Consider the following 21,723-nt stretch of genomic DNA (forward strand, 5'->3'; position numbering starts at 1 on the left):
ACTGAATATAAGATGTTTATTAATGTGTCTCTCCGGATTTTAGGCAAGATTTTAGGAGATTATGTTTAGGACAGATTATTAGGAATTCGACGATTTTAGGTACGCACAGGGGAGTTCCTTAGATATGGCCGCACAATTGAACTCGTTGCTAACTATTGCATAGGAAGATGCTGGTCAAAAAATCCTCACGCTTAGATAATGCAATCCGTACGAGCCAAATCTCAGCACAAATATTATGTGTTGTTGTTCCAAGAAACGATAGAAGTGTATGAGCTCTACACGTCCAGATTCCGTTGTCATTTCTTGCGTCATTTTGGTCTTCATCGGCTTGCAATCATCACCAGCTTGCTCAGTTTTCCCCTCGCCACTTCGATCGATAATGCACACAAACGCCATACAAACCAGCGCCACGCCCATAAAAATCGACTCAGTCTTCACGCAATCAGGCCACTGGGTCTGCAACGAGCGATAGCCTTCCGGATTTATTGAAACTGGAGAAGACGGTGACGTTGTATTAACTGAGCGACCGATTGCCTTGCTCCCGCACCACTTGTGAACTGCGTCTGTGATGTTGAAAGAATCCTTGAGAAGACTCTGACTGTGTGTGTCAGCTGAAAAGTGTCCCCTTTGTAATTGAGTAGCAGGTTGCATTTGAAGATACGCCATATTCAACACCTTAGCTCTGCAGTAGTCCCAGACGCGCGTCACGGACTCCAACTTTACTGTCGTGTTGTCACTAGAAGCCGCCATCCCCAGCACTTTACGAACTTGGCCTTCATCAGCACAAATCTCATCACCGCGCAGGTCGCAAAAAAAGTCGTTAAACTTTGCGCGAAACTCGGGACTGGCGACCTGGGCTTCGTAAACCAAAGCAACGGCGTTCGCGGCGAACAGCAAGGCAAGCATGAAGCTTCCAAATACGACTATGACGGCGCGGAGGCCAGGGCCGTCTCGCAAGGGTCCATTGCAAAGCAAATGGGCGCTGGTAAAACCCATCACGAGCGTAAGGACAAGAGCGAGAAGCCACGCATGTCAGTAGGTCGAGGCTGCTACTGTCGAAAGGTGTTCCGCCCCTCGTCGGGAGCGACACGGCGGTACGGATCATGCCCAGAATCAACAGCAGAGCAGCGGAGACCTCAAGAGACGCGGAGACTTTGGTCTTGCGGGAATTCACTTCCGGCATCGCACTTGTTCTTGTTTGCTGAGAGAATTGAGAATGCTGTATTGTTCACTGTGTTAGTCCACCAACTAACGATTGACTCTTTTAGCCGAGATGTGTCACGTGTCATCAATCAAAACACCGGCAAGCTAGTGAGGACTTCAAGTGACGGAACGTTGCGCAAGAAATGGTAGTCTAGCTACAGATTCCCACTGCTAAAGGTAAGCGCTTTACGTAACCGAACATCTATCGATTAACGATATCACTACTGCAGTGCTTGATTAAGTAATAATTGGTTTTAACACTGACAGTCAATATCTTCGAAATCCCTTATCTGTGTACTACATGTAGCTCCAACAGTGCCGCAAAATTGATCAAAACTGATATGTTGGTCATTCCAGGGTTTTTTTTGCCAACATACACTTGATTGATTACGGCCTTGTGACTTCGCTCGCGGTAGTAAACCAACTCGATACAAACCAACACCAGCATCAATGTAATCGACGTGATCCTCACGTGCGTGGGCCACGTTGTCAGCAACGAATCATACACGTCCGGGTTCACGATCACCGGCGAGAACGGTAAAGTTGCATTCGTGGACAGCCCCATCACCTTGCTTCCGCGCCACCTGTCAACCGCTTCCGTGGAGTTGCACGAGTCCAGGAAACGCTGCTCGTAGGGCCGAACAGTTCCTTGGTGGCTCACAAGTTTGAGTTGGCAGAAGTCTAACGCGTGCGATGCGGTCTCCAGCCTTGAAGTCGTGTCATTCGTAGACACCAACATCTCCAGCAGCTTGTCGAAGTTGTCTTTCTCTGTGCAAACCTCGGTGCCACGCAGGTCGCAATAGTAGTCGTTGAACTTGTCGTGAAACTCATTCGGGTGACTGATAGCGCGACCCTCGTATCGGAACATACCAGCGTTCACGATCAATAGCAAGACAAGCAGGCAGCTTCCAGACATGACCACGCCCACGCAAAGGCCGGGTCTGTCACGCAAGGGCCTTTCGAAGAACAGCATTAAGGTTATCTCGACCACCACACGCAGAGCGATAAGAACAGTGGTGGCTAGCAACAAAGGCGGCAGGATGGGAACGTCGAAAGGCGAGCGGATCGCCGTTATCGCAAGAAGCCACGAACAGATCATGCCCGCGCACAACAGCACGGTTGCAGCGATCGCGATCACCACGGAAACTCGGTTGCGGAGCCTCATGGCCAGGCGTGGCAGATTTTGTAGAATGGCAATCCAGCTGAGTGTTGATTTTGACTTGGACTTGTCAATCAATCAAAAACGAAAAAATCAAGTTAAGATGAGGACTACAGTGGAAGGATCCTAGAAATGTATTTTATTACCGCCTAGGAACTTTAGTTGAAGGACGTTGGATGCCAAGGTTTTGCGTTCAGCTGTATCGATGGAAATGAGAGTTATAAAACTCGAGTCAGTAGTTTTAAATCGTCCTCTCAAGTCCCACAAAGTGTGGTGACTAGCTAGGCTGCCAGTTCTTGCGTCAGCTCGTCCTTCACCGGTCTAAATTCACCGCCAGCTTTCTTCATTGTCCTCTCCGCGCACAGCTCAAAGCAGCCTAACAACACCACACAAACCAGCATCGACCAAGATCGACACCGACCTCACGCGCTTGAGCGGCTTCGTCAGCATCCACTGGTACTTGGCCGGATTCATTGAGACTGGCGAGGACGGCGAGGGTGTGTTTGTTGGGAGACCCAACGCGTAACTTCCGCACCACTTGTCAACTACTGGAGTTACAATGAAAGAGTCCAAAACGTCCCAATCGAACTCTAACGAGTCAAGGCCATGCAGAAACTCGAGGCTGCAGTAGTCTCGCGCGTGTGTCGAGGCCTGTACTCTCGATGTTGGGTTGGCTGTAGATGACACTGCCACGAGCACTTTGTCGAAGTTGTCCCCAGCTGCACAAACCTCAGAGATCCGCAGGTCGCAGATGATCTCGTTAAATTTATCGCGAAATGCATCCGGATAACTCGCGATTTGACCTTCGTACCGCAATGCTTGGACGTTCACGACCAAAAGCAAAACCAGGAAGCAGACTCCAAAGACAATCATGAAGACGCACCCACAGTAAGATTCCTGCAGACGTCTGTTGCCGACAAAGTTAAGGCTAACAAAGAGCATCACTAATATGAAGAGCACGTTGATAAGACCAATTGCTAATAGCAGTGACTCGAGAGAGGGATTCCTAAGCGACGTGGGGATGGCATCGGCCATCGGGGATTTCAGGGCCGTGATCGTGCTCAGGATCGACAGCACCGTTGCAGGGACCGCAAGAGTTACGGACACGAAGTAGTGGGGTCCAATTTCTGGCATTGCACTAGAGGGGGCGGATTCAAGAAGCGCTTACGATAATAAGGTGTACGGACCACGGGGTGATAATGCAATCATAATCAAAGAATACTTAAAAAAAGAACCCGAGAAATGGAAGAGAAATCGATATGTTTGTGCCATTCTCGTCAGTCTCGATGAACCATCTTCACGAAGTATTGTGGGTACTACAAGCTGAACAACGAGTGCAGTAGTGTAAGGTATTTTACAGAAATTTATACGGCACAAAACCCTTTGCTATGTACTTCAGTAAGTAACTTAGGCATGAACCAGATGCAGTGCTCACACCAAGCGCGGCAGGCGTTAACAGAGAAAAATAAATAAAAAAGTAACTTAGGCATAAACGGTAAGACAATGCGATATCGTGGATTTCGTCAGTATTATTGATGGCCGAAAAAGCTGCAGCACTTTGCTCTCATCGGCCCAACAAGTACATCGTACGTCAACGCTGCGCTCTATTGATGCAGGTCAGCCGCCGATCTCTTCTAGACCGCAACGTTGATGTTCGACTCTACCTGATCCTGACCGGAAGCAGCCTGCTACTGCTGCTACTGCTTGCGAATTTTCAAGCGCTACGGTACGAACTTCACGTCGCGAGTAATGAGGACGAATTCCACGCGAAATTCAACGACTGGATTTGCGACTCGCGCGGCACTGACGTCTGCTCAAAGGCGGGCAGCTATGATAAAGTGCTGGGGATGTTGGGGCCTACGGGCAACAGAACATCGAGAGCAGAGACATCGGCGCGTGCGTGGGATTACTGCCGGAAAAATCTGCTGCGGAGTGGCGAATCGCTTACAACCTGGATTCGTGCAACATGACCGACGCGATTGACAAGTGGTGCGGAACGAAGGCGATGGGACTCCCATCGAATACAACGTCTCCATGCTCGCCCATTTCGACAAACCCAGGGATATATCGAGCGTTGCAGATGGAGTTGCCGAAACACTTGAGGTCGGCGTCGATTTTTGTGGGCTCGGCACTTGTTTGCATGGCGTCGATATACTTCCTCGAGGGATGTGAAAGAAGTTACGTTTCCTTACGCTGGTGGAGAGCACGAAGTGGTAGTCTAGCCAAAGTGTTGTCTTTTCATAGTCCAATCTATCATTTTGGGTTCGCTGAACTAACTTCGAAAAACTGCTTTGCCGTGTACGTGGTGTTCACCTGCTCTTACCGATAAGTTCTTTCACTAGACGACAGGAGGTTCCAACGAAACGTTGACATTGCAGAGCATGTATTAATTGACTTCACTATTAAAGGAGAAGTACACATGCCAAAAGCAGAGAAACCACGCAACAAGTCTCCGATTGTGAAGTGGCTTAGGATTTTTCAGGACGCTATTAACTAAAGTTAAATGGACAACTGTGATCATCATCATCATGAATTGACTTCACTATGTATTTCACTAGCTTTGAATGTTCGATCCCTATTTCAGACTCCTACAGCTCCGATTTATATAAATCAAGGTCCGATATAAAGTTGTAAATGAGTTTAACGTGGTTTACCAATTCATGACCTCTGACCAGTTCATGGACTAAAGCGACTATTATCCAATCCAATCTTCTTATTTGGACTAATATGGCTCTGATTGGCTCAATATTTTTAAACCAGATCTTGGCCCTCACTTTTCCTTACGCTGATCCCGTCAGATATCCGAGGCGGCCTTCACAGACAAGCAGCTAGAAGAAGCTATTGACCGCGTCCTCGCAGGAGAGGAGCTCGCAGCCGTGGCCGACTCGTCACCAGTGTCGTTGTCAACACTAAAGCGCAAAGTCGCCGCGCGCATCGAAGGTCGATCTATTGAGCGCCAACGGCCCGGGCCTGCCCCCCTACTGCCTCCCGAGTGTGAAGCCGATCTAGTGACATGGATCGCTGCAATGCAGCGTCGTCTGGTCCGACAAGCAATGGTGCACTCCAAGCGCGTAAAAACAATTGCGCCGAAGTGCCTGCAGTGGAGCCGCTGTTCATCATCGAGAGCGCGACGGTTTGAGTTTGGTATGAGACTTTGTATGGGACGCGTCGGTCCAACATCTGGTCAGTGCGTCATAAAAAATAAATTTCCGCTTTGTTTGCTTTGCTCATATTTGCTCATAAATTGATGCGAGGACCCTCAAAATTAAGCGTGCCGACTGCTTGTATAAATGCTAGCGTTGTAGCATCGCTGCTCTAATATTGGTGTCGTCATCGACGATTTCGCATGAAGTGCTGCTGACGGGTCATGAATTGGTAAACCACGTTAGGGCGCAAAAAAATCCCTGCAAGCCATAATAGAAGCAAAAACCTAACTCGTTTTGAAAAAATCGACAGGTTGTACCAGCCTTGTCCACGACTCCACCTATTTACCAGCACGCAACCGTGCTTCTTATCAATTCACGGACGTGTCTATGATCAAGGCTTCTTGTTTCAACAAGATCCATGTTCGTTTACAGCCACTGGACGCCTGGCCAAAAGTATATCAAACCGTCGACATATCTGCAGCAGATATGCGGAGTATATGCCGGTCATAGATCCCGCGAGGCCCAGATTTCGTGTCGATAGACAGCCCTACCCCTATGAATATGTCGTGTAGTCATCTTAAAGATTTAACTTGTTATTTGTATACTTTAAGTCGACCATCACTCTACCGTCATTCGGGCGACATACTGCCTCGCTTATATCTTCCTGCCGCCAACTTGAAGTTGCGCTCACTTTTGAAATAGCCTCCGAAGGCGCGAAGACAGCAAACGATCTCCGGTACGTGAGCTGCAATTGCAGTAAGTGCTACTGGCTGTTGGCTAACACCGTGTGTTACAGCAGGAACGATGGTGCATCTGACGCACTCCGCGATCCACTGGAAGCTCCGATGCATCGTCGACTCCTCCTCCTCCTCCAGCGACGAGAACACGCCGCCGAACGTCAGCAGCGCCCGTGCCATGGGTGCTGACGGCGGCTCCAGTGCGACGGGCACGGCGACGCCGCCCTGGCTCACTCCAGAGCGGACCAAGCACCGATCCAAGCGCGTGGCGAACCCGCCGGCAACGCCAGAGACGCCGACGGCCCCGCTGCCAACTTCGGGGGCGCGCACAAGCCCGACGACGTCCTCGCCCGTGCTCCTGGAAACGCCTCCAAGATCGCTGCCGCGCGCCACGACAAGCACGACGCTTCACCCTCGCCAAGGGCGTCAAGCACGCCAAGCCGCTGTCGCCCTGTACTCACGCCGGCGCTTGGGGCCCCGCCATGTGCCGCGCAGCCAGCGCACGGAGCCCCGTCATGTGCCGCGCAGCCAGCGCTCGGAGACCCAGCGCACGGACAACATTCGACGAGCGACACGGCCAGTACCGGCGGCTGCGCCCCGTGCTCAACTGCAGGCGTCACGGCCGGGGGACGTGTTCGCGCCGGCACGGTGGCCGTACGCCATTGCTCACTTGCGCGAGCAATACAACCCGTTGGCCACCGTCTTCCCAGCGGTCCAGCCATTCGGCTTTTGCAGTTGCTGGAATCCCTGCCGGACCGACAGCTGCCGCAACGCCCTCGTCAACGTGTACTGCAATGCCCGTTGCTGCCCGTACGGGGGCAAGTGCGGCAACGGCTTGGAGGAGTCAAGCAAGATCTTCCTCGACCGCAACTTCCGCACCCAGCAGCTCGGTGTTGTCGCTGCCGAGGACATCAGCGCCGGTGAGGTGCTCGGCCAGTACCTAGGCGAGATCGAGCACGTCAGCGTATCTCGAGCCAACCGCCCACGCAACAACGGCTACCGTCTCCTGATGAAGCAGCGGCCCGAGAAGCCGACGTACCCGATCTGCGCTGCGATTAATGCTGCAGGGATGGGAGGACTGATGCGCTTCCTGAATCACTCGTGCGAGTCTGCAGCAGAGTTCAGGGAGGTGTCGAACGGGCATCGAACGACGGTGGTCGCGGCGACGACGCGGCGCATCTACCGTGGCGAGGAGGTGACCATCGACTACGGTGACGACCTCTGGTTCGTCTGCCGTTGCGAGCGAGACGGCTGTCGCCACCGCAACATCCAAGACGAAGAAGACCCGTGAGATGACAGCAGCGTAGCAAGGTTGCTAAGGAGCGCGGAGCATCGAGTGAAGCAACATGCATGTATGAGTGAATGGACGACTGAATGCAGGAAGGTGTTTGAAAATTAAGTGTATTGTGGGGACGAAGTGCTGCTAGACTACGGGAATGCTCCGACCACTGTGAGTGTGATTTGGCGCCAAGACGGCTTCGTTCGAAAGGTCTCGAGCCGGCTTCCTGCTGCTGCGTTTGGCACTTTGGGCGCGAAGCTTTCGCGCGCTCCAGGTTGAAGCTGCTAAGAGCAGCATCCTTTTCAAATTGGTGGCGGTGGCGGCATGGTGCTGGTCGAGTTGCCGCCGCTTCTCGGCGCACTCGTTTCTCTCACTTTTGCTTTTGCCAAGCAACGAGCACCCTCCTCCAAGACGCATACCCGCCCCGCCCCAAGCTTCAATTCCGCGCGCTTCCAGCCCTGGTACGCTGCCCCACGCGAGATTCGTTGATGTCAAGCTTGCTGATGGGGTTGTTCAACTTGTTGTGCATGTAGATGGTCCGACAAACCGGAAACCCCAACTACACCACGGCGGACGTCGACTGCCTCTTGCTGCTGATCGAGAACGAGCTTCCGCTCGGACGAGACGAGTGGGAGCGTCTAGCGGCGTCGTACAACGCCAACAGACCTCGCGGTGCCCCTGAGCGAGACTTTGAAAGCCTCCGCCGCAAATTCAAAGTGCTATACAGCACCAGGAAGCCGACTGGCACGCCTAACATGCCGCCGCACGTCAAGAAGGCCAAGGAGGTGAAGCTGGCGATCGACGAGAAGGCCAACGTCATCGAGATGGATGACGAGGCCGACGAAGATCGCCCCATCGAGCCCGACTTCTGCTTCGAAGCGGACCCCGACGAGAGCTTCTACGTCGACGACGACGCCGATGGGGAAGGCGTGCAGACGGCCGGCCGGCCCAGCACTGAAGGGTCGACGTGCACCGACGAGTCTGTCGGGCTCGACTCCGCCGAATCCGAATCGCCTAGTCTGGGCGAGTTTCAAGAGCTGCTTGCGACGCCACTCACGAGTGGTGGGTCCGGTGACGGTGCACGTACTCCACGACCGGCGCCTCCTCCAGCAACGTCTACCACGCGCCGTGCGGCAAGCGGGCCGCCGAAACCACGTCGAACGGCTGTCAGCTCCGTTGCCGCCAATGCGAGCCCACCGGCGGCTCCGCAGCAGACACCGCTCGCTGCTGCTTCGCAGTCAACAAGCAGAGAAGTACCAGAAGCTCGTGAACTTTTCGAACCGCTTGGGCGGGCAGGACCTGACAGCGTTCCGTGACACCGTCGGTGCCAAGCCTGCGCTCGAAGAAGACAAGGAGACCATGGAGGCAAGCTTTGCAAAAGCGAAGCGGATTCGCGCCTTGAGGACGTCCACTGCCCTCAAGACCAAGCTTGCCAGCCTTGAAGCCGCTGCGAACAACACGGGCGGAAGCCTGCTCGAGACGATTCTCCTTCTCCGTGAGGAGAACGAACGCAAGGCCGAAGAACGCCGCGCTGAAGAGGACAAGCGTCGCCGCGCCGAAGTCGCTACTCAAGAGGCTCGCTACCTTGCCAACAAGGCCGAAGCCCAGGAACGCCGTCGTCAAGAAAAACTCGAAAGAGAGGACCGAGCTCGTCGCGACCGTGAGGATGCGCGCACTTGCACGCAGGAGCTGATCATGCTGATCAATGCCATTAAGAAGAGCGCGTAAGCAAAGATGGAGACGAAGGAAGGAGTTGTTGGCCCTGCACCTCGCAGCATGGCGCATTCATATTGTAGTAGCGTTGCATTTATCTCAAAGCCGTTGAATCAACAACTTTTCATATACAGCATCTTCATCTTCATTCAAGTCGTGCTCGCTGCTAAACTGCATCGATCTCTAACTTGCGAAAAGCACCATCTTCCACGTTATCATCAGCAAGTCCTACAACAACTTCACATCATCTGTTCAGCATTAGTGTACTTGCAAGGACTTCGAGAAATTCTACGCTACGCAAAATATATTGTTGCCACGCTACTTGCTATGAATCGCTCACTACTTAGGCAACCTGAGTCGGCACCTCCATCTCGCCAGCAAACGTGGTTCGGATCTGCGAGATCCCCACCGTTCGGACCCTGTAGTTGGCCATGCGAAACAAGTTGTCCAGGCGAAGTCCTCGGAACTTGGGGTCGTACGGCAGTGGCAGGTTGAGTCTCGAGTAGACCTTCTGCACGCTTCCCATGCCCCACTCGGCCGCCTGGCGGACCGAGGTGATGGCATTGTGAAGGGTGCGCGCCGATGCCCTCAGCGACGGCAGGATCCGCTCGAGGTCTCCGTCCTTGAGGGGTGTGAGAATGCGCCCCGCCATAGCTGTCGAACAGAGGAAAGCGGAGTCGGAGACGACGTTCATCCTCGAATCCGGGCAAAAGGCTGGATCGAGTAGCTTCAACCTAAAGCCGAGCGACGTGTCCGAGTCATTCCATGAACCCAGACAGTTGTGTCGGCTCCAGATAATGCAGCCGTCGGCCGCAAAGCAGATAGTTCCTGTAACGAAAACAGAATGTAGCCATCCATTGTACATAGCATTTTGAAGATCTGCGTTGGAAGGTTGCTGCACCTGCAGCATATAGCCAGCAATATAGGTTAGGACGGATAGGATCGAATGAATACAACTGCATACGTACTTTGAAGTTCTTGCCATCGATGAAACCAAAAGTGTACTTGAGCAGGGGCTCGCGTGCCTCGACGAGCTTTGCCAGCTCGGCTTGGCGCGTTGGTGATGGCCACGAAATGCGCGTCGGAGCATACCCATGGAGCGCCTTGGACAGCGTCTCCTCTGCACGACACAGGATGCGCGAGAGCGTGCTCGGGGGCAAGCCAAAGAGCATGGACAGCGAGCTCTGCTCCATCGAGCCGACGTAGAACGAGAGCACCAGTCCCAGGACTTGATGGTGGTACCGTAGCTTGGGCGGGCGGCCGCGCAACTTGGCCTTGGGGATGAAGTAGAAGCGCGAAAACCTTCGCAGCAACTGCTCGAAAGCAGGTCTGCAGCACACAGTCACACGTTAGCTACATACAGCTTTGTATCATTTAACTCGATCAATAAATGTACCTGGTGAGACTCGTCGCGTTTATAAAGTTGACATCGCTCCCAAATCGGTAGAGGAGCATCCAGGCCGAGTTGCATGGTGCCTCGAGGCACTGTGCCGTCAGGTAGTGGCGACTTCGCATGGCTGTCCGCCACGCCTCTTCCAGCAGCAAGCGGTACACCTCGCGCCGCGCCTCGGCCAGCTCCCGCCCCTGCTTGAGGAAGGCGTCCGTCACGACGAGGAGGGCGTCCGTGTCCGCGCTCGCCATCATCGCTGAGCTTGCTTGCGCTCGACGCGCGCGAGTCCGAAAGTGACGGAATCTAGAACAAGTGCGGCAGCAGTGCTCCCGCTTCAGTGTCCAGGGCAAATTGACAGGTTCACATCGAAGTGACTAGTGTAGCCACCTGATTCAGGGCAGTAGGAACCGGACGTAGACAGAAGCAATAAGACACTTTTGGTGAAGCTTTCAGGCGATATGCCGACATATATCTTTTTTAAGCCGGGCATATCTGCTGCAGATATGTCGACCGTTTACTATACTTTTGGCAGGCATCGACTTGATGAACCGCAAGCAGGCTTGCAGGATCGCCTACTTGCTTACTTCTCGTCGAAGAACTTCTCGAGCGACTGGCCGAACTTGCCGTCGAAAAAGATCTCCGAGTGCGGGAGGCGCACCGACCTTGGCGGGCTTCGCCTCGGGTTCGCGTGGCCCAGCGCCACCGCCACGGGGATGCTGTAGCGGTCCGGGATATCCAGGGCCTGCTTCACCTTGGCCTTCCATCGTGCGCGTGGCGAGTCCGTGCACCTGGGCGGCGTATAGGAAGGTGGTGGCGGCGAACGTCGTCTGCTTGTAGACCCACGCCTCCGTGGGCATGTTCGGGTCGTGCTCGCCCGAAAAGAACTCGACGACGGGCGGGATCTTGCTCACGAAAGCTTCGTGGGCGCCGTTGTCGCGGTTCAGCTGCTGCAAGCGCGCAACGTTCTTGCTGGGCTCTGTAGATAGATACCACAGTAAGGAGAATCAGAACGGCAGTCATCTAGTCCACCCAGTACTCATTGGAATAGCGTACCGCAGTCGGCCGCGAAGACGACCGAGACGGAGGCCTCGTTGACCTTGCGGACGTTGCTGTCCAACATAGCGCTCGCCAGTCTAGCGCGGTCCTCAGCGGAGCGCAACACGATCGCGACATAGGGCTGCGTGTTGAATCCGGTCGGGGCTCGCTACAATAGCAACACTTCCTGCACATACAGCCCTGCGTCGAGTTGACCGATGGAATAGAATGGATATTTCACCTACGTAAGCTTGAGGATCTCACGAAGCATCTCGTCCGGCACGGGGTCGGACAGGAAGGACTTGCAGGTGAAGCGCTCGCTGATCGCAGCTCCCAGTTGTTTGGCCATCCTGTGCTTGTTGTTCTTGTCGTTGTGGTGGTGTACTGTGAAAAGCAAATGAAAAGTGAACTACGAAATGCCCCAACTTGGTGCGAGTAATCAACACTTGCTAGGGGAATGATTGTGTGCCGGACGATATCACGTGGCTACAGCTGTAACATTACATGTACATGCGGATGTGCGTCACGTAACCTACAAAGCGGGAAGCCCTGGATTTTGGATTTTTATTTATTTACTTGGATCTCTACACGGCTGCTCGCAGTCATCAAGTTTTGATTATCGTTTTATAGATATTGCCACTTGTGATACTAAAAAGAGTAAGCTTCCAGTTCGGGGAATAAAGTTAAAAGGGGTTGTAGTTTTTAGCAAGCGCGCGTACTGCTGGCATTTGTATGCGGCTTTCTTGATCGACGTCTTTGCTCAGTTGGTGAAGTCACCCAGTTTCGCCGGCTGTGCCTTACGATCCTTTGGATTGCTCGAAGGTGATCCTCTTTCCACGCAAGCTGAGGAGCATGAGCGACGTACGCGGGCGTGCATGGTCTTCAAACTTCGAGATCAAGTGCTATGGCTGAAATTAAGTGATTGAAGCTGTGTGAGTGGCTTACAGCTTGAGTGGCGTAATCTTCGCCGTATCAGAGACTTGCACGGCCTCCAATGCTCTTAAACAGGTAGGAAGTCTAAGCACGGTGTTTAGTAGTATCGTCGACAACGAGGAGCTTGCGCAGCGTAGCGGTGACGGTGGTGATGGTGGAGCACGTAATCGGGTAGCTTAACATTGACTCACTTGCAAATACTTTGGCAAGCCGATAAAGCATTCACCTCGCTTATATCACATTCTGCTTTTTGCGTTCACAGTTTCGCGAGATCCTGCTGCGCTTTCTGCTTCATTTCCTTGTTGTAAGCGGGACATGCGCACTCTTCCGTTTTTGATGGGCCTCTAGTATTTAATATTAGTTTGTGTAATATTGCTGGTTACTCTTGTGAGTGAACTTCGTGACTATAATATCATTGTGTTAGATGTGGATTGAGTTATAAGAGCATTCAGTTTTGTCATAAAACGATTGCATCGTTTTAGGTAAGTTCTCTGAAATTTATTTCAGAGTCTACCGGTGATACCCCTTTCCGCGCTGTTTGAATATATTAGACTATAGCAAACGCCCTCTTTGCTTGAATGCTACATCTGCTGTACGGGTCAACCATTTCTCAAACTTCATAAATAGAGTCTTTTGTTAAAAAACACAGGCTTCGTAATTTAAAGGGTCTGATTGTCCGGACATTTTATAGATAAGACTACACAATACGCAGTTATCGATGCAGAGCAGTTTGTAAAACCCGTTATATCGTATACATCTTGCCGTTATGAATCATCCACGTGAATGTTGACCCTGTCGGCGACGCGTCCATCTTCGCGCAACCCGCAACCGTAAGTAATTTATACGGTAATTTATGGCGTGGGTTTTTCTTGGGATAAATGCAACTTCCTATTTATCCCGTAGGGTCCGAGCCCTGAAAATTCCAGGCGCAAGCCCAACCCAAGGCCGAGGTCAACAAGGTCAACCGCGCGTGGGCTGCCCGGGCAGCGTTTCTCCTTCGTGTCCACCGTGGCGCCATCTCCACGCGCCGTATCGGGCGCGTCGGCCTGGCGAGAACATGGTGGTCGAGGAGATGCTCGCGTTCTGCGAAGGTCTGAGCAACCCAAAGCTGGGTGTTGGGGCCTATCATCGTAGCAGCTGCGAGGCTCATGCTCATGGCTCTCGCACGCAGATCAAAGGTGGGGTCACGCACTACGGCGCAGCCCGCTCGGTCAACTACGACTCCTGCTACGGGCTTTACCCGGAAAGGGGCGAGGAGTACGCGGACGGGTCCATCAAGAATATCCATCTCGCGGGCCACAGCGACGGCCAAGATCCACACCCAAGAAGACCTCGAGGCGCTGTGCAAGAACCCCATCAATACTTACGTGGAGAACAATTGCGCCACGATGCTCAGCACCACGCTAGTGAATGACACTATCGCCACTACCGCAGAGGCGACTACGACGGACAAACCCGAGGACTTAGTGCAGTATCACGAATCAGTAGTAAGTGAGTATAACTAGCTTTTGCTGTTCTGTTGCCCTCCTACACTATTCATCGTTGCTACCTCTCACGACGTAGCTTTCTAGCCATGCCAACGTCGCACTAGAAATTTCAGAGCTTCCTCGTGCTCAGCACGACTTTGTTATTCATAAATTTGTTATGATGCTATCAATCCAAAATTGGGAGGGGTTTTGGGATTAACATGTAAAATCCAGTGAACAGCTGATCGAGTTACTCATGTTTCAATGAAGCATACGTAAGGAAACGAATGAAGCAACTTCATACAGGGCACATTGTGAACCGCGGACGGCCGGCGAAATCATCTCCCTCGCACGCGTTGATTACTCGCAGTCAGGGATTGACAGTAACACGATTTACGAAAAACCTCCTATCCCGAACTAACTTTGAAAATCTACTTTGTCGTGTACGTGGTGTTCACCTGCTCCAGGGCTACACTGACCGGTAGGCTGGTATCCTAGTTTAATCAGCAGTCTTCGTCACGTTTGGAGGCATTTTAAAACTTCACATTTAATGGCAACTTGTTCTCATTATGCATGTTGTTGATTGCCGAACATTATCGTTTGCGTTTCAATCTTGTTGTCCATCAATCAAACCAAATCAAATATAGCTACTTACTGTAAAATACCCACCTGCCTTATTTTGAAAGCGTCGAAGCAGTGTTTGTTCATTCATCAATTTGCTGACAACAACCAACTCCAACAATTTCAACCGCAATGCCGGAATCGAAGCCTCCTCACCGAGTGTCCACAGCTCTCGCACTCACTGCAGCCGTGCTATTATTTCTGAGCGTGTTCTCTGCCGTGTACCCCCCGATATCGGAGACCCCAAGCCGTTTGACCATCCGGCCCTGCGTCTTCTCCTGGGACTACACCTTTTGCCGCCCATTCTCAGGTTAATCGCCGGCCAAATTTGGCGTTACCATTTTTGGGTACACAAAAGTATCCAAACTCAGGAGTACCACTGTATTATCTCAATCAAAGTTGGCTAATCCCCAATCAAAACAGGGCAGTTCCTTCACTACATGTACTGACGCTCCATACTTCATGTCTTCCATGCGGATCGCGGCGTTCACGGACTTGGAGGCATGCAGCTCCATCTTCTGCACCATGCACTGAGTGATGCGGGGCATCGAGACGTGAGTAACGCGCTCAAGAAGACGCATGCGCGCTTCCGGCTTAGAGATGTGGAGACCGCCGCCGATCTGCGTCATGGGCGCGGATATTTCGTCCCTCGCCAGCGCGAGGTTCTGCTTGATGTTGGCTTTGAGTGAACTGAAACAGTTCTCAATCGGGGATCCACGCAGGGCTGTGGGGCCGCAGGTGACGAGAGATGGCCGTCTCGGAGAGGCTCACTCCGAAGTCCTCGTACGCCATAGCCCGCAACGTGCCCAGCGTATACAATCAGCACTCCTTCAGCCAGAGCTCAAGGGCCGCCTTGATTTCCGCGTTCATCTTCATGGCCCGTCGAGCAACTTTTTTTGAGATAATACAGTGGTACTCCTGAGTTTGGATACTTTTTGTGTACCCAAAAATGGTCACGCCAAATTTGGCCGGCGAATAACCTAAGAATGGGCGGCAAAAGGTGTAGTAGCTATTGCAGCTTTGGGTGTCATGGTTATAATGACAATGATCAGCTGCCTATTGCTCTGCAAAGTCCCCCTGCGAGACGATCATGAAGCTCCCCTCTTTCTGGCTCTCTCTGGAAGCGGCTTGTTTGGCTTGCTATTGGTTGCGAACGTTCGAGCATTGTGGTTCGAAGGCCACCTCGCGAGTCATGAGGGCAAATTCTACACTAAATTCAACGACTTGATCTGCGACCTGCGCGGTACTGAGGTTTGCACCAAAGCGGACAACTACGACAAAATATTTAATATGTTGGAATCTACAGTTAACTCAATATCAAGGGCAGAGAGTTAAGCCCGTATGTGGGATTACTGCCGAGCAAACTTGTTGCGGAGTGGCGGATCTCTCCCGTCATACCAGCAGAGGTTCCTGGATTCTTTCAACATCACCGACGCGGTTGACAAGTGGTGCGGAGCCAACGCGATGGGTCTTCCGATGAATGCAACGTCGCCATTGTCACCAGTCTCGATGAATCTGGAGATGTATCAAGTCCTGCAGATGGAGTTGCCCAGGCACATAAGATCGGTATCGAGTTTTGTGGGGCCAGCGATGTGTGCATGGAGTGGCTGTACTACCTCAAAAAAGCGAGGAAAAGAAAACGGCAAGCTTCGCGACCAGGTTTTGAACAACAGGTATTATTCAGATCTGACGGCGGGTATTATCCAGAGATAATTTATACCGTTTTTTATTACCGTCATTTCAGCTTTTGCCTCACAGCCACCAATTCGAGGGGGCCAAATCCAGCCACGTGGCATTCGACGTGCGGCGGTTGCTCGGCCCTGGAGACCCCATATCAAGGCGCAGATGGCCATGCTCAAAAATTTGAGTTCTGTTCTGGTTCCTCAGTTCTGGTGCCTCCTTCTGGCCCCTCTGTTCTGGTGGCTTCGCTACGCAAAATGGTCATCGTGAACTCCAAATTCAGCAAGCCAAAACGCAGCAGCAACCGCAGCAACAACTTAGACAGCATGACTCGCAATCCATCGTTGCAGCCGCCTCAAGGGCAGCATCGCGGAGAGCGGCAGCGACGACCTGTCGTGGTCCCAGCGTTCAAGGCTCAGCACGACTCGTGGCCACTGCTCGACGTCAGCATGCAGGAGTACATGGAGGCGACGCGACAGAAGATCGTCATCGCGGAGGTGATAAACGTCACTCGCCGCAACGCAGACTTGCGTAAGCAGGTTCGCTTCCAAGGGCCTCCGAACTCCGAGATTCCGCTCGTACCCGACAGATGGGAGCCGTATCAGCGCAAGTACATCTACACACACGGCTGGGAGGAGCATGAGAGGTCGACTGGGAAGAGGACGTCGCACAAGCTCCGCCGCACGGACTGTCCGTTTCAGATGCTAGCTCAAGTCGTCATGCGCCGAGATGGAACGTGGGGCATCGTCATGAAGCGCGAAGTCTACAGCCATAACCACCCCATTTCCGACAGTATCTACAGGTCTTATCCAGATATTCGCCAGGTTCCCGCGGGCTCTGCTCTGATGCCGGACATTGAGCTGCTAGTCGACGCCGACGCTGGGACTTCAAGCATCTACAACTACATTTGTGAGAACTCCAACCACCGCGTCACAATGGACGACGTTCGAAACCTGGTTGCGCGGATGCACAAGATAGGCAAGTTATTGTTGTGATAACATGAGTTGTCTGTGAAACTGACTTTATTGACAGTGATGACTAGGAATTGAGCTATCTGACGACGACTCAGTGGCGGAGATGATCGTGAATTTCAACTTGGAGTCGCCACTGAACGTGTCCTCGGTGCATGAGAACGCGCACGGCGAGACTGGCGTGATATCCTTCACGAGCGGTCATATGCGCGCTATGCTGGACAGATTCCGAGAAGTGATTCAAATGGACTGCATGCATCAGACCAACCAGTGAGTATCTGTATTATGTTTACAGATTTTGGCTACGTGTTACCAGGTTTTGATCAGCTTGTTCGGAAAGCTGAAACGCTACTTGAAGGGCCACCTGACTATGCGTGGAAGCCTGAAAGTCCTACTGGTCTACCAGCGACGAAAGGAAAAGGAGTACAAGGCCAAGGTGGAGATGCCCGGGACGTTGCGAGACGTTTCCTACTGTGAGCAGATTAACATTGCCCTTGGCATGACGACGCGTTGGGTAGCTGCGGCGATCAAGACGCAGTATGACGTCGCAACGGATGACTCAATTGTGGCGAAGTGGATCCGCGAAATTTGCAGATCGCGGGGGTCCTCTTGCACACGGCGCCCGAACTGCCGACTAACGGAGGGGGTACTCCGATCTTCCGTGAAGTTGCTGATCCTCAACTTGTGTACCCGTCGGTGGGCTGGATCGCTCTTCGGGTGATCTCGATAAGACGCGCTTGGGGTTGAGTCTTAGACTGTCTGGCGGACAGCGGGAGCTTGTGGCAGCAACGCGGATATGCTTCACGCTGTGCCGGAGTAGTTGTGGCGGTTTCAATCTGGGGTTGTCTGGATCGACACTCGCCGGCCAGGTGTCATCTTGGCCTGGAGTTGCCTTGTGGTCGGTGTGTGACCTTCCTTTCCTTTCCTTGCTTGCCGCTTCCTCTAGCGGTGGGTCGAAGTGAGGGTTGACGGACGCTGGGCCAAGCTATCCTGGTGTCCGAGGTTCCTTGATCTTGGGGTGTAAGTCGACTCACGTAGTGTCGGGTGGGCCAAAGTATATCCCGTGCCCGATATTGCGAAGGCGAAGACCACTTGTGAAGAAGGAGGTAAAATGAACTCTGTTTAAATGTTAGCTTTGCCTAAGTCCTTGTCCTATCGTTCTCTTGCCCTCTTATGGTCCTGGCGCGTGCTCTCTGGCTCCCTTGAACACTGGTGATGCCGCTGGCTCTCCGTGCAGTGTTTGTGTAACCCATGGGGCTGATAACATCACTCTTCTTCCGAGATCACGTCATCCTCGCCAAGACCGATATCGTCGACTTGGATCGGATATACTGGGGATTGGCTCGCCAGCATCTCCGAAGAAGCTGTATCACTTGAAGTCCCAGACTCGACCTTCGTGCTCGTTGATAGAGTTCCAAACTACGCCGGGCCGCACGTCGTTGGTGTTATTCCACGGAGTCGATATCGGCCGCCTTGTTGATCTTGGGTTGTCGATGCTGTCCGCACAAAAATATCTTCATCCACTACACCACACAATTGTTGGCAATTACGCATTCAAGGACAATGGCACGACGCTCACCGTCCAGTATGATGAACACGAGTATACACTCGAGAAGGAGGGCTGGAGATGCAACTGTGAGTTCGCACAAATCATGACGCTGCCGTGCAGAGACGCGATGGCGTATCGGAAGACGTGCGGGAACCCTCTGATCATTCCCTTCTCATCCATATCACCCAGGCGACACGATGGAATTGGAGATTTTCGAGGATTCCCCGAGCCGCGCCTGTGATTGGTTGGCTCAGAGGCTCACTATGGAAGAGGGAGGCAGCGACACGTGGCGTATGGGAAGAGCGGATCCCGGCCGGACTCGCGTTGGCAGTGTACAAGGTTTGGTGACCCCGGATGGAGATGTCCCCAAGAGCGGACCCCGGCTGGAACCAAGTACTGAACGAGAGGCAAAGCCCAAGGGAGCGTAGAAGTGCCTCCGACTGGAGGCCGCCTGCTCTTGGTGCACTGTGCAACGCAAGAGGAGCCCGACCGGATCGAGTGAAGTCCCAGAAACCGTGAAGCTGTCCAAGACATCCCGGATGTGAAGCCCAAGTGGCAGTGTGATCCCGTTTGGAGATAATCATGAATCCCGGATGGAGATACCAAGATACCAAGATACCATCCCAGATGTAAAGATCCAGTATACAAAGTCCAAGATGTTTCCGACCGACCACGCCGACCAGCCAAGATCTCTTCGGATTCCGTGGAACATTGAACTTCGCTTGCGTACCCAGTGATGATTATACTTGCTGGAAGTGTGCTACGAGGGACCGCGGACGATTACGACGACAAGACCATAGTGAAGACAAGGCAAGATGGAGTGCATGTAAAGATCGACAGAAGATAGCCAGACAGACAGAGAGAGAGACCACAGATAACAGATAAACAGAGTTCGTTTTACCTGCCCGGTGACAAGTCGCTTTGTAGCTGCCTATGGAAGCACACCCCGTAGGAGGAAGACAAGTGGCCAAGCCGGACCGCGTCGGGGCTAGTGACTGCGAGCGCATGCAGCCGGGAACGCCCGGGAGCGCATCAAGGAAGTAAGCTCGGATGGAACGTCGTTGTCGTGAAGTTCCAGTAGGCGTGCTGGATCGTCGTGGCGCCGACGCCGTAGCTACACGCGTGGGCAAGACAACTCTCCCCTTCGGAAAAGAAGGGTTCGTGCTACCCCGTCGGCGATAGCTACCATGGAACTGCCTACCGGATGGAGACGTGCCCGGAGGACCATGGGGCATCAAGGCTGAGAGGGATTAACCCGTGGTGACCAGCTACCTTGGGGGTTGCCTGCAGGAAGAACGATGCTTGTGGGACTAAGGGGCGGATGCCGCGCCCAGGCGGAGATAGTTGAAGTTACTTTGGAGTTGCTCACCGGAAGGACCATACCTGGGGGACCAAGGGACTGATGCTGCGAAACCTGGACGTACGGGGGAAAACACGACCCATAAAACCCAGAAAAACTAGAAGATAATTGGATGAATAAGCCCTAAACAAAGAGTTCGTTTTGCCAAGGATCGCGCAAGTGAGTTGGAGCAGCCTACCGGACGTGCATTCCCGGAGGACCGACTAAGTCTACGTGTGAGGGCCCAGCAACTGTTACATCTGGGTCGAGCTCCCGCAACCAAGTCCAGTCCAAGTTGGGGTGAGTACCGGGTGACAACCCGAGGTTGATCCATCCCATTTCATTTCCTAGTTGCGGTTGAGCTCGTCCAGACCAGGAAGGCCCCGCATTTCATATTACCGATTACTTTGTCGCCCCGGTTGGAGTAGCCCGGGTGGTAAGTACGGATTTAAGAGCTATCGTGTGATAGGAGGTATTTGATTGTGTTAGATTCCCTCAATACTTGAGGGTGGTGCGCGTGAGCCAAAGCCGACCGGGATTGACCAGTATCCCGGAGTCCGGCTGGAGTTGACTGGAGTAGTGACCGACCCTTTCACGGTCCAAAAGAATAAGGAAGGGCTACGTGTTTGTATATAACTCTGTATCTGTTTGTATTGTTTGGTTGTCTGAGGGCTGTCAGAGGCGACATCCAGGAAGGTTACGTTCTGCCCTGCTACCTAGCGACCTACAAGTATCAAGACAACTCATCCACGGTTGAAGACCCCTGGTTACGAAGACAAACGAACCCACAGGGATTGTTCACAAGGACACACGCCACCCCGGTTGGAGTGTACATCTAGGTGTACTATATCCGGATAGGGTTTGTTCTGGGTGCACCCCATTCGGGAGTCTACACCCGGGACGCGCCAAGCTATACACCTGGGCGGTCAGGCGTTCACCCGCCTCGCCTCACAGGTATGTCCAGGTTTCACCTATGTATTGACCAGGTATTGCAAGTTGGTTCAGGTATTGACCAGGTATTGACCATGTTTTTGCTGAATTTGATGATGGTTCGGCCAGAGTTGCCTCTCACAAGATGAATTGACTGACGTTGAGCAGCCTTTTGTGGCGAAGGTGTTCAAGAAGAAGCCTCGCGCTGTTGCTGGGGCTCTGAGCGAGGTGTGGTATAGCAGTGCACACAAAGTCGTCAGTTGTGGTAACTTGGCTACAAACACAACAATAGCCGAGCTGGTCGGCTTTGTTGGCCTGCGCCGGGTTGCCCCCGAGCGGTTCGGCCCAACCGGGACAGCGGGTGTCTCGCCTCTCGCCGAGACCTGCCAACCAAGATCACTCCTCCGGAGAACCGCCAAGTTCGACGGCCTCCGTTCACTCAACCCTGTGCCCTCCACCAAAGGATGGACGACGGCCCTCGAGGGCTTTTACGGGTCGCCGAGAGCAAAGGCTTCTCGACTCAGCAATCAGCGCCCGGGACGTACGGGAACACCGGCTCGCAGCGGTGGCGA

General features: G+C 53.0%; 13 protein-coding genes across 13 annotated transcripts; 6 read left to right on the plus strand and 7 right to left on the minus strand.

Moving 5' to 3' along the window:
- Positions 1-174: 174 nt before the first annotated feature.
- On the minus strand, positions 175-996 carry PHYSODRAFT_303052 (hypothetical protein; the record flags this gene model as incomplete). The annotated part of the gene is made up of 1 exon (XM_009532643.1): positions 175-996. One exon carries the CDS (start codon positions 994-996, stop codon positions 175-177), a length of 822 nt encoding a protein of 273 aa, XP_009530938.1.
- Positions 997-1,489: 493 nt separating this feature from the next.
- PHYSODRAFT_303053 (hypothetical protein) lies at positions 1,490-2,368 on the minus strand (the record flags this gene model as incomplete). The annotated part of the gene is made up of 1 exon (XM_009532644.1): positions 1,490-2,368. The coding sequence occupies one exon, from the start codon at positions 2,366-2,368 to the stop codon at positions 1,490-1,492; it is 879 nt and encodes a 292-aa protein (XP_009530939.1).
- A 275-nt stretch (positions 2,369-2,643) lies between these two features.
- On the minus strand, positions 2,644-3,496 carry PHYSODRAFT_335268 (hypothetical protein; the record flags this gene model as incomplete). The annotated part of the gene is made up of 2 exons (XM_009532645.1): positions 2,644-2,713; positions 2,784-3,496. The coding sequence occupies 2 exons, from the start codon at positions 3,494-3,496 to the stop codon at positions 2,644-2,646; spliced, it is 783 nt and encodes a 260-aa protein (XP_009530940.1).
- A 401-nt stretch (positions 3,497-3,897) lies between these two features.
- Positions 3,898-4,332, plus strand: PHYSODRAFT_303055 (hypothetical protein; the record flags this gene model as incomplete). The annotated part of the gene is made up of 2 exons (XM_009532646.1): positions 3,898-3,948; positions 3,979-4,332. The coding sequence occupies 2 exons, from the start codon at positions 3,898-3,900 to the stop codon at positions 4,330-4,332; spliced, it is 405 nt and encodes a 134-aa protein (XP_009530941.1).
- Positions 4,333-7,023: 2,691 nt separating this feature from the next.
- On the plus strand, positions 7,024-7,536 carry PHYSODRAFT_513845 (hypothetical protein; the record flags this gene model as incomplete). Its single annotated transcript, XM_009532647.1, has 1 exon — positions 7,024-7,536. A coding segment is annotated over one exon (513 nt), but the record flags the coding sequence as incomplete, so codon positions are not given.
- Positions 7,537-8,093: 557 nt separating this feature from the next.
- On the plus strand, positions 8,094-8,402 carry PHYSODRAFT_400980 (hypothetical protein; the record flags this gene model as incomplete). Its single annotated transcript, XM_009532648.1, has 1 exon — positions 8,094-8,402. A coding segment is annotated over one exon (309 nt), but the record flags the coding sequence as incomplete, so codon positions are not given.
- Positions 8,403-9,580: 1,178 nt separating this feature from the next.
- On the minus strand, positions 9,581-9,763 carry PHYSODRAFT_514250 (hypothetical protein; the record flags this gene model as incomplete). The annotated part of the gene is made up of 1 exon (XM_009532649.1): positions 9,581-9,763. One exon carries the CDS (start codon positions 9,761-9,763, stop codon positions 9,581-9,583), a length of 183 nt encoding a protein of 60 aa, XP_009530944.1.
- A 47-nt stretch (positions 9,764-9,810) lies between these two features.
- PHYSODRAFT_286619 (hypothetical protein) lies at positions 9,811-10,908 on the minus strand (the record flags this gene model as incomplete). The annotated part of the gene is made up of 3 exons (XM_009532650.1): positions 10,634-10,908; positions 10,206-10,566; positions 9,811-10,138 (listed from the first exon to the last, which is right to left on the minus strand). Coding segments are annotated over exons 1-3 (776 nt in total), but the record flags the coding sequence as incomplete, so codon positions are not given.
- A 299-nt stretch (positions 10,909-11,207) lies between these two features.
- PHYSODRAFT_316711 (hypothetical protein) lies at positions 11,208-12,011 on the minus strand (the record flags this gene model as incomplete). Its single annotated transcript, XM_009532651.1, has 5 exons — positions 11,208-11,378; positions 11,416-11,603; positions 11,681-11,831; positions 11,860-11,863; positions 11,908-12,011. The coding sequence occupies 5 exons, from the start codon at positions 12,009-12,011 to the stop codon at positions 11,208-11,210; spliced, it is 618 nt and encodes a 205-aa protein (XP_009530946.1).
- Positions 12,012-13,652: 1,641 nt separating this feature from the next.
- PHYSODRAFT_335272 (hypothetical protein) lies at positions 13,653-14,009 on the plus strand (the record flags this gene model as incomplete). The annotated part of the gene is made up of 1 exon (XM_009532652.1): positions 13,653-14,009. One exon carries the CDS (start codon positions 13,653-13,655, stop codon positions 14,007-14,009), a length of 357 nt encoding a protein of 118 aa, XP_009530947.1.
- Positions 14,010-15,075: 1,066 nt separating this feature from the next.
- Positions 15,076-15,474, minus strand: PHYSODRAFT_335273 (hypothetical protein; the record flags this gene model as incomplete). Its single annotated transcript, XM_009532653.1, has 3 exons — positions 15,076-15,085; positions 15,133-15,372; positions 15,401-15,474. The coding sequence occupies 3 exons, from the start codon at positions 15,472-15,474 to the stop codon at positions 15,076-15,078; spliced, it is 324 nt and encodes a 107-aa protein (XP_009530948.1).
- A 1,349-nt stretch (positions 15,475-16,823) lies between these two features.
- PHYSODRAFT_511469 (hypothetical protein) lies at positions 16,824-17,607 on the plus strand (the record flags this gene model as incomplete). The annotated part of the gene is made up of 2 exons (XM_009532654.1): positions 16,824-17,318; positions 17,413-17,607. The coding sequence occupies 2 exons, from the start codon at positions 16,824-16,826 to the stop codon at positions 17,605-17,607; spliced, it is 690 nt and encodes a 229-aa protein (XP_009530949.1).
- A 45-nt stretch (positions 17,608-17,652) lies between these two features.
- PHYSODRAFT_410375 (hypothetical protein) lies at positions 17,653-19,072 on the plus strand (the record flags this gene model as incomplete). Its single annotated transcript, XM_009532655.1, has 3 exons — positions 17,653-17,877; positions 18,746-18,790; positions 18,893-19,072. Coding segments are annotated over 3 exons (450 nt in total), but the record flags the coding sequence as incomplete, so codon positions are not given.
- Between the last annotated feature and the right edge of the window lie 2,651 nt (positions 19,073-21,723).

This window comes from Phytophthora sojae, assembly GCF_000149755.1.
Source record: "Phytophthora sojae unplaced genomic scaffold PHYSOscaffold_6, whole genome shotgun sequence".
In the NCBI taxonomy this organism is placed as follows: Eukaryota; Oomycota; class Peronosporomycetes; order Peronosporales; family Peronosporaceae; genus Phytophthora; species Phytophthora sojae.